Raw genomic sequence first — 10,726 nt, 5'->3', positions numbered from 1 at the left:
GGAAATATACGTGTTGACCTTGATTGTTTTTAGCATTTGCTATGTGTGCTTTGTACCTTTTGGGTGAATGAATAAATAACTACTTTGTTTTTAAAAAGATGGGTTTTTTTCGTCACTTTAACCACCTCCCTGGTCACAGGTCCCTAAAGTAAAAAGTATCAAAGTTGCCAAACTGAGTTGGGCCTGTCATTTTAACATGATTGATGCCCAGAAACCCTATCCCGGTGTGGTTGAACTGTGGGGTTCTGCCCAGAAGGAGATGCAGAAAGCCAGGCCTGTCACCTAAGGGGGGCACTCACGAAGGACTAAAGGAGTCCCAAATGCCATTGATCCTGTAACTGTGACAGCATGAAAACAATTACCTAATAGTGGTAAATTCCTATTTACAAATCCCAGCCCTGGCACGGCAGTCTTTAATCAGGCAAACCTCCCATTGCCTTTAGTGGGACTTTTGCCTGAGAAAGGTAGTCGAATAATGCCTAGGTAACTGTCTTTGAGACGAATGTCTATACAACCCTCATGCATTAATGGAAGACTAGGCCACCAAGTGCAGTTCATATACTTCAGCATCAAAATTAGGTAGCAAAACCCACAGTATTTTTAACTGAGTACAGGCTGCAAGTGATATTTTTTCTTTTATAATTAAAGAGTACTATTCAACATGAATAATGATGGCAAAATCTGGCCCTATGTTTTTCTCTGTGTTACACGTATTCACAGAGAAGCCGTGTTGTCTATTGGTAAGAGCTCAGAACTAAGACCCATGACTTTGAAATTCTATTGCCATCTCAGTTAATGTGATCAAGCAAGTCACTTGATCTCTTTCTGTGCCTCAGTTTATCTGTCTGTAAAACAGATATAATAATGTTTACCTCTCTCACAAGGGTATTAAGAGAATTCATTATTAAAGCGCTTTTGAAATAATTGGAAGAGGTGATATGTGTATTATTATTTTTTTACTGATAGCACTGTTTTCATAATAAAAACAAAGTTTGATATTGTATATAGGTTTCACTAAAGAATTGCAATTATATTACTGATATAGATCAGAAAAATTTTGAGTATGCACATCCTTTAAATGCAAATGTAATGGATACAGGATATGTATCTTAATGTATATCTTGAGTAAACATACTGACAACCACACCGTAATGGAAAACAGATTTTGTGCTACAGTGTGCAATCAAGCATTTACATCTAAACTGGACGTTGGGGTTATAAAACAAATCTTAAATCAATCATATTCAAAGGACATAGCAGCAGCTCACATATTTGTAAAAGGCTTTCACTCCAAGAAACCCTTCAGTGAAAAAGCTTGGGAAACTCCATCCTGCTAGAAAAAAGGGGTGAGATAACAATTCAAGTCATCTAAGAAGAAATTTGAACAAACATTGAAGACAACAGAATAGAACCCAGATGCAGGATATTCATCCACAGTTCTGTGAAGAAGGTTTGGGGGTTTATCTGAAATGCAGCTGGACGAAAAAGATAAATTATCGATGAAGAATATGTGCAAGTTCAGCTGTGGTTAATGCTGAAGTTGTACCCACTGAAAGAACAATGAAACACAGTTTTACTTCTCAAGTGACAGTGAAAGATATTCAGCTTAATTATTTATTATTATTTGTATTATAATAGTGCCCAGAGGCCCTAACTGAGATCAGGACCCCATTCTGCCAAATATTATACGTACATGTAGGAAAAGATAGTGTTTATAATCTAATTAAGACCAAGTGCAACAATCAGAAGGAATGGGGAAGGAGGACAAAGTAAGTAGTAACAAGAACATTAGTTTAAAGGCCAACTGAGTGAGATAAATATCAGAAGCCTCTACTGGCCATGTACCTAGCTGTTATCAGTTAGTACTTTCCTGTAGGCATCATGGTAGATGTGAGTTTTGAGCAGGGCTTTGTAGAACAGGGTTTATAGACTATTTCAGGAAGGGTATATCATGTATAAGGGGTAAAACAGAAGAAAGCATGAAGGTGCTTATGGGAAAAATGGGCAAACAGGCAATGGAGACAGTTTGGAGGGAAGCTACAAGAGTAGCTAAATTGTGAACATTTATAAAGGTCAGGATCAGAAGCTTGCTTGTTCCCCTTCAGGAAAAGCACTGAGTAGAGGGATTCAAAAGTGAGGGTGAGGTGGTCAGAATGATAGTCCACTGAATGTGTTGCCAATATCCCACAGCTCTTAACTAACATTAGCAGCTATTTTGTTATTTACCAATAATAAAACAATGACCTAATGAAGAGAAGGATAATGCAAAAATGACTAACAGTACAATACAGTGCTTAGTAATGTAATTATATATCCACAATTGCTATTGGAATTGACCTGCTCCTTTGTTCCAGTAGGACAGATGGCTGGAGTCACAGCGGGGATGTAACCATGGCAACATTTCAATCATGAAAGATAATTGATAGCCTTTTGTGCTGGCCGTTAACATATCATTAATTTATCCCTGACCAGCAATCAGAATCCTTAGTAATTATTCTCCAATCTGCATGATTAATAAATATCTAGCCTATGCATTATGAGTTTGTGATTTTATCACCAACCCCATTATTAGTTTGTTGCAGTTGGAGCACGTTTATTGACAGCTATTGATAGCGCTGTTCATTGCTCCCATGTCCAGGGTGTAGTTGGGCCCTTCTGACGTGGGGACTGGGGGCTTCACCCCGTCACCCCGGGTCATTGGCCGGGGGATCCCGGCGGGAGGGGACGGGACTGGGGGCTTCAGCCCGTCACCCCGGGTCACTGGCCGGGGGATCCCGGCAGGAGGGGACGGGACTGGGGGCTGCACCCCGTCACCCCGGGTCACTGGCTGGGGGATCCCGGCGGGGGCGGACGGGACTGAGGGCTGCACCCCGTCACCCCGGGTCATTGGCCGGGGGATCCTGGCGGGGGGCTGCATCCCGTCACCCCGGGTCACTGGCCGGGGGATCCCGGCGGGGGGGGGGGACACACGGGACTGGGGGCTGCACCCCGTCACCCCGGGTCACTGGCCGGGGGATCCCGGCGGGGGGGACACATGGGACTGGGGGCTGCACCCCGTCACCCCGGGTCACTGGCCGGGGGATCCCGGCGGGGGGGGGGACTGGGGGCTGCACCCCGTCACCCCGGGTCACTGGCCGGGGGATCCCGACGGGGGGGGGACTGGGGGCTGCACCCCGTCACCCCGGGTCACTGGCCGGGGGATCCCGGCGGGGGGGGGGGACTGGGGGCTGCACCCCGTCACCCCGGGTCACTGGCCGGGGGATCCCGGCGGGGGGGGGGACTGGGGGCTGCACCCCGTCACCCCGGGTCACTGGCCGGGGGATCCCGGCGGGTGGGGGGACTGGGGGCTGCACCCCGTCACCCCGGGTCACTGGCCGGGGGATCCCGGCGGGGGGGGACTGGGGGCTGCACCCCGTCACCCCGGGTCACTGGCCGGGGGATCCCGGCGGGGGGGGACTGGGGGCTGCACCCCGTCACCCCGGGTCACTGGCTGGGGGATCCCGACGGGGGGGGACTGGGGGCTGCACCCCGTCACCCCGGGTCACTGGCCGGGGGATCCCGGCGGGAGGGGACGGGACTGGGGGCTGCACCCCGTCACTCCGGGTCACTGGCCGGGGGATCCCAGGGGGGTGGGGACTGGGGGCTGCACCCCGTCACCCTTGGTCACTGGCCGGGGGATCCCAGGGGGGTGGGGACTGGGGGCTGCACCCCATCACTCCGGGTCACTGGCCGGGGGATCCCGGCGGGGTGGGGACTGGGGGCTGCACCCCGTCACCCCGGGTCACTGGCCGGGGGATCCCGGCGGGGGGGGACTGGGGGCTGCACCCCGTCACCCCGGGTCACTGGCCGGGGGATCCCGGCGGGGGGGGACTGGGGGCTGCACCCCGTCACCCCGGGTCACTGGCCGGGGGATCCCGGCGGGGGGGGGACTGGGGGCTGCACCCCGTCACCCCGGGTCACTGGCCGGGGGATCCCGGGGGGGTGGGGACTGGGGGCTGCACCCCATCACCCCGGGTCACTGGCCGGGGGATCCCGGCGGGGTGGGGACTGGGGGCTGCACCCCGTCACTCCGGGTCACTGGCCGGGGGATCCCGGCGGGAGGGGACGGGACTGGGGGCTGCACCCCGTCACTCCGGGTCACTGGCCGGGGGATCCCGGCGGGAGGGGACGGGACTGGGGGCTGCACCCCGTCACCCCGGGTCACTGGCCGGGGGATCCCGGGGGGGGGGACTGGGGGCTGCACCCCGTCACCCCGGGTCACTGGCCGGGGGATCCCGACGGGGGGGGGACTGGGGGCTGCACCCCATCACCCCGGGTCACTGGCCGGGGGATCCCGGCGGGGGGGGGACTGGGGGCTGCACCCCGTCACCCCGGGTCACTGGCCGGGGGATCCCGGCGGGGGGGGACTGGGGGCTGCACCCCGTCACCCCGGGTCACTGGCCGGGGGATCCCGGGGGGGTGGGGACTGGGGGCTGCACCCCGTCACCCCGGGTCACTGGCCGGGCGATCCCGACGGGGGGGGGACTGGGGGCTGCACCCCGTCACCCCGGGTCACTGGCCGGGGGATCCCGGCGGGGGGGGACTGGGGGCTGCACCCCGTCACCCCGGGTCACTGGCCGGGGGATCCCGGGGGGGTGGGGACTGGGGGCTGCACCCCATCACCCCGGGTCACTGGCCGGGGGATCCCGGCGGGGTGGGGACTGGGGGCTGCACCCCGTCACTCCGGGTCACTGGCCGGGGGATCCCGGCGGGAGGGGACGGGACTGGGGGCTGCACCCCGTCACTCCGGGTCACTGGCCGGGGGATCCCGGCGGGAGGGGACGGGACTGGGGGCTGCACCCCGTCACCCCGGGTCACTGGCCGGGGGATCCCGGCGGGGGGGGACTGGGGGCTGCACCCCGTCACCCCGGGTCACTGGCCGGGGGATCCCGGGGGGGTGGGGACTGGGGGCTGCACCCCATCACCCCGGGTCACTGGCCGGGGGATCCCGGCGGGGGGGGGACTGGGGGCTGCACCCCGTCACCCCGGGTCACTGGCCGGGGGATCCCGGCGGGGGGGGACTGGGGGCTGCACCCCGTCACCCCGGGTCACTGGCCGGGGGATCCCGGCGGGGGGGGACTGGGGGCTGCACCCCGTCACCCCGGGTCACTGGCCGGGGGATCCCGGGGGGGTGGGGACTGGGGGCTGCACCCCGTCACCCCGGGTCACTGGCCGGGGGATCCCGGCGGGGTGGGGACTGGGGGCTGCACCCTGTCACCCCGGGTCACTGGCCGGCGGATCCCGGGGGGGGGGAGAGCCAGGAGGAGCCGGGGGCTCCGGGACCCGAGGGGAGGCCTGGGGCGGTTCTCCCCGGCCTTGCGATGAGTTGGCCCAGCGGAGCCGGCCTCAGCCCCGGGAGGCGCCGCGGCTGAGCGCCTGCGCGGAGGGGGAGCCGAGCCCCCATTCCCATGGAGAGCGCGGAGGCCGAGCCGCTCGGCGCTAGCGACGGCTGCCAGGCAGGTGAGGCGGAGCCGGGCAGCGGGCCCGCGGCGGAGGAGCCGGACGGCGGAGCCGCGGGCACGGTGAGGGGGCCGGGCGACCCGCAAGCGGGGGCGGCCCGGCTGAGGAAGAGGAGGCGGCCGGGCTCCGCTCCGGCCTAGGCGCCTCTGCGGAGCGCCGCTCTTTCCTGCCGCTGGCGGCCGGTCTGAGAGCGGCCTCTCGGGGCAGAGGGTAGCGTGGAGCGGGGCCGGGCGCTTCCCAGGGGCAGGAGAGAGGAGCCCAGGCCCAGCTGGCGGGAGGCCTGGGCAGAGCGGGGCACGGACAGTGGCCCGAGTCCTGGGTGAGGGGCGAGCGCAGCAGCCTCGACAGGTGGAAAGTGCCCCCCCCCCTCAGTCACCTGCCCTCTTGTGAATTCTTCCTTTGCCACCTGCTAGCTGGCTTGTGCCTTGTCTTGGCCTCCGCAGAATCTTCCCCCTCTCTCTCTGTAATGCCAGGACCTTTGTCTGACTCCCTCTTCCCGCCAATGTCACAGCTAAACCACTGCTCCTACTGAACGCTTCTTCCTGTGGTGCTAAGATCCTGCCTTTGTGTGCTCACATCTGATTTGTGCTTGCCATAAATACTGCATAGAGTGGCTGCCCCTTATTTACTATAGAAGCTAAATCTTTGTGCCTTGACTTCCCATCTGTAACAAATATAGTGCCCATCTATAAAAGAAATAGGGACAACCCAGGGAATTACAGACCAGTCAGCCTAATTTCTGTACCCAGAAAAATAATGGAGCAAATAATTAAGCAATCAATTTGCAAACATCTAGAAGATTATAAGGTGATAAATAACAGTCAGCATGGATTTGTCAAAAAGAAATAGCGACAAACCACCCTGATAGATTTCTTTGATAGGGCAACAAGACTTTTGGATGAGGGGAAGCAGTAGATGTGGTATATCTTAATTTTAGTAAGGCTTTTGATACTGTCTCGCATAACGTCATAAATGTACTAGGGAAATACAACCTAGATGGAGCTACTATAAGATTGGTGCATAAGTGATTGGAAAACCATTCCAAGAGAGTAGTTATCAGTGGTTCACAGTCAAGCTGGAAGGGCATACCAAGTGGGGTCCCACAGGGATCAATTCTGGGTCTGATTCTGTTCAATATCTTCATCAGTGATTTATATAATGCCATCGAGAGTACACTTATAAAGTTTGTGGACGATAGCAAGCTGGGAGGGGCTGCAAGTGCTTTGAAGGATAGGATTAAAATTCAAAATGGCCTGACAAACTGGAAAAATGATCTGAAGTAAATAGGATGAAATCCAATAAGGACAAATGCAAAGTACTCCATTTAGAATGGAACAATCAGTTGCACACATACTAAATGGGAAATGACTGTCTAGGAAGGAGTACTGCAGAAAGGGATCTGGGGGTCATAGTTGAACCATAGTGTTATGCTATTGCAAAAAAAAAAAAAAAGTGAACCTCATTCTGGGATGTATTAGCAGGAGTGTGGTAAGCAAGACACGAGAAGTAATTCTTCCACCGTACTCTGTGCTGATTAGGCCTCAACTGGAGTATTGTGTCCAGTTCTGGGCTCCACATTTCAAGAAGGATGTGGACAATTTGGAGAGAGTCCAGAGAAAAGTGACAAAAATGATTAAAGGTCTAGAAAACATGAGCTATGAGGGAAGACTGAAAAAATTGGGTTTGTTTAGTCTGGAAAAGAGAAGACTGAGAGGGGACATGATAACAGTTTTCAAGTATATTACAAATTTTTACAAGGAGGAGGAAGAAAAATTGTTTTTGTTAACCGCTGAGGATAGGACAAGAAGCAATGGACTTAAATTGCAACTTCCTAATTGTCAGGGTGGTTAAGCATTGGAATTAGTTGCCTACGGAGGTTGTGGAATGTCCATCACTGGAGATTTTTAAGAGCAGGTTAGACAAACACCTGCCAGGAATGGTCTAGATAATTAGTTCTGCCACGAGTGCAAGGGAGTGGACTTCACGACCTCTCGAGGTCCCTTCCAGTTCTATGATTCTATTACATGCCTTGTTTTCCCATCTATAAAATAGGGATTACACTTACCTACTTCTCAGGGGCCTTTTGAGGCTAAACTTACTACACATGTGAAGCACTTTTAGACCCTTGGGTGGAGGCTAAACTCACTACACGTGAAGCACTTTTAGACTCTTGGGTGGAAGGTACAGTAGACAGGTATTATGACAAACAAAATTATATTAAAATAACATTAGACTTTTCTTTCTGATTTCCTCTGCTCACACGTTTATTCCCACTAACTGTGAATTTTGACACCAAACCTATGTGTATTCATAATTTTCCTTGTTTTTTAAATAAAACAGAAATTTGTGTAAAGGAGTTGGAGCAATGATAACTTGGAACTTATCACTGATGATCTTACCTGATAGTCATATCTTTTAAAAAGATACTAAAACAACTTTTAAAATAGATTGGGATGCATCTTGTTGGCTCCTAGTAAATGGCATGCCTGTTTCATTAGGATGACTGTCAGGAAACCAATTCAAAATGATAGTTTAAAGACACACCTAGTCTACTTTCATGGCTTACATAGTGTAGTCTGCTGGTGATTTATCAGTATTCAGGTGAGTTTATACTACAAACTTCACGCAGCTGGCCCTGTCTATATTAGAGAAACTATTTTAACAAAAAAAATTATGTGAATGAAAGCTAGTGTTGTACAGGAAAATAAGTGTTAGCTATATGTTTGCAAAATTAAGGCGTTCCCAGATGTTCCTGATACTCTCACCCATGTGATTCTTTAATAGTGGCTTGAAAATTGGCTGAACCTACAGGGCACGTCACATAAACCATTGTAGTAGACGTAAGCCTGTACTGCAGTGGCAAAAGATTGTTTGGTTCACTCTACATATAGACCTTTATTGCATTGTCAGACTAGGATCTTAAAATTCTTTGGCTCTTTCTAAGTAACCTTGTTTTTATGAAAACTATTAACAAAGAATTTCATTCAAAAATTTAAATGAAAAAGTCCTTTGAGGAGACTTGCAAACTCTGCTCTAGAGTCTTAAAGTAACTTCTTCATTATAGGTTTCAGAGTAATAGCCGTGTTAGTCTGTTTTCGCAAAAAGAAAAGGAGTACTTGTGGCACCTTAGAGACTAACCAATTTATTTGAGCATGAGCTTTCGTGAGCTACAGCTCACTTCATCGGATGCATACCGTGGAAACTGCAGCAGACTTTATATATACACAGAGAATATGAAACAATACCTCCTCCCACCCCACTGTCCTGCTGGTAATAGCTTATCTAAAGTGATCATCAGGTTGGGCCATTTCCAGCACAAATCCAGGTTTTCTCACCCTCCACCCCCCCACACAAATTCACTCTCCTGCTGGTGATAGTCCATCCAAAATGACAACTCTTTACACAATGTGCATGATAATCAAGTTGGGCCATTTCCTGCACAAATCCAGGTTCTCTCACCCCCCTCCCAAAAACCACACACACAAACTCACTATCCTGCTGGTAATAGCTCATCCAAAGTGACCATTCTCCCTACAATGTGCATGATAATTAAGGTGGGCCATTTCCAGCACAAATCCAGGTTTTCTCACATCCCCCCCACCCCCATACACACACAAACTCACTCTCCTGCTGGTAATAGCTCATCCAAACTGACCACTCTCCAAGTTTAAATCCGAGGCTCGCAACCTGAAGCAAATACTCACCAACAACCACATACCACACAACAGAATCACTAACCCAGGAACTTATCCTTGCAACAAAGCCCGTTGCCAATTGTGCCCACATATCTATTCAGGGGACACCATCACAGGGCCTAATAACATCAGCCACACTATCAGAGGCTCGTTCACCTGCACATCCACCAATGTGATATATGCCATCATGTGCCAGCAATGCCCCTCTGCCATGTACATTGGTCAAACTGGACAGTCTCTACGTAAAAGAATAAATGGACACAAATCAGATGTCAAGAATTATAACATTCATAAACCAGTCGGAGAACACTTCAATCTCTCTGGTCACGCAATCACAGACATGAAGGTCGCTATCTTAAAACAAAAAAACTTCAAATCCAGACTCCAGCGAGAAACTGCTGAATTGGAATTCATTTGCAAATTGGATACTATTAATTTAGGCTTAAATAGAGACTGGGAGTGGCTAAGTCATTATACAAGGTAGCCTGTGTCCTCTTGTTTTTTCCTCCCCCCCCTCCCCCAGATTTTCTGGTTTAACTTGGATTTAAACTTGGAGAGTGGTCAGTTTGGATGAGCTATTACCAGCAGGAGAGTGAGTTTGTGTGTGTATGGGGGTGGGGGGGATGTGACCATTTTTAAAATCAAGATTGAATGTTTTTCTAAAATTTATGATCTTGTTCAAACAGGAATTAATTCAGGAAAGTCTGATGGCCTATGTAGACTAGATGATCACTGCGTCGTCCCTTCTGGCTTTATAATCTGTGAACAGGTACACGGGGTTTGTGGCCTCTATTTCAGCCGTACAGCCTGTTCCTCATTTGGGTGATGATACAGAGCACTTTTGGAAACTTGTGCTGCAACGTGCTTGTATAATATAAGATTCCTAGCACATCCTTTGCTAGATTGTTTTTTCTACATTTCCTGGAATATTTTTGTTGGTCTTAGACCATAATTTACATAACCACATTCTGCTGTTTCCAGCATGTAATGCTGTGTAGGACAGCTCATATGTATCACTTTACAATATATCTTTATGGCAACTAAAAATAAATAAATAAAAAACCCCACCACTGCTGTGAGTCTGTCATCTAGGTCTGTCTCTGGCTGAAATGACAAACCAAGGTCCTGACCAGATTCCATATAAACTCCCTGAAATCATTCACCTTGAATTTGGGCTGGACACTGATATTAGCATATCTAGCTCTTGTTTAAAAATCACCCAAGAGATAGTGGTGGTGTCAGTGACCCACCCAAATTCAACTTGACTAATTTCAGGGTGAGTTTACGCAGGGAGAATGTAGTTTCAGTAGAACAAGGCTTTTGTTTTTTGTTATAGTTTGTCTTAAACTGTTGTGTAGAATTTTGTACTATTCAATAAATGCCACATTCTGCTTTTCTATACTGGTAATTTCCTGAAAGTCTTTCACTAATGCTAGCTCCAAAGGGAGTGAAAGTTTAGGCCGGCTGCCACTGGTTTTTATTGCTGTATTATCTAACTCTGGTTGTTCATATTGTAGAAATTAAACTTTTTT

The 10,726-nt window shown here is 51.1% G+C and overlaps 1 protein-coding gene across 1 annotated transcript in view; it reads left to right on the top strand.

Moving 5' to 3' along the window:
- Window positions 1-5,392: 5,392 nt before the first annotated feature.
- SNX4 (sorting nexin 4) overlaps window positions 5,393-10,726 on the top strand; it is a 55,692-nt gene continuing 50,358 nt past the window's right edge. The window contains exon 1 of the mRNA XM_084642656.1: window positions 5,393-5,561. Coding sequence (XP_084498782.1) covers window positions 5,448-5,561 — 114 coding nt within the window. The 5' untranslated portion in view covers window positions 5,393-5,447. The remainder of the gene's footprint in view (window positions 5,562-10,726) is intronic.

The sequence above is a fragment of the Lepidochelys olivacea genome (genome assembly GCF_965140295.1).
Source record: "Lepidochelys olivacea isolate rLepOli2 genome assembly, chromosome: 11".
NCBI lineage: Eukaryota > Metazoa > Chordata > Testudines > Cheloniidae > Lepidochelys > Lepidochelys olivacea.
This window is presented reverse-complemented; position numbering and strand designations above follow the sequence as displayed.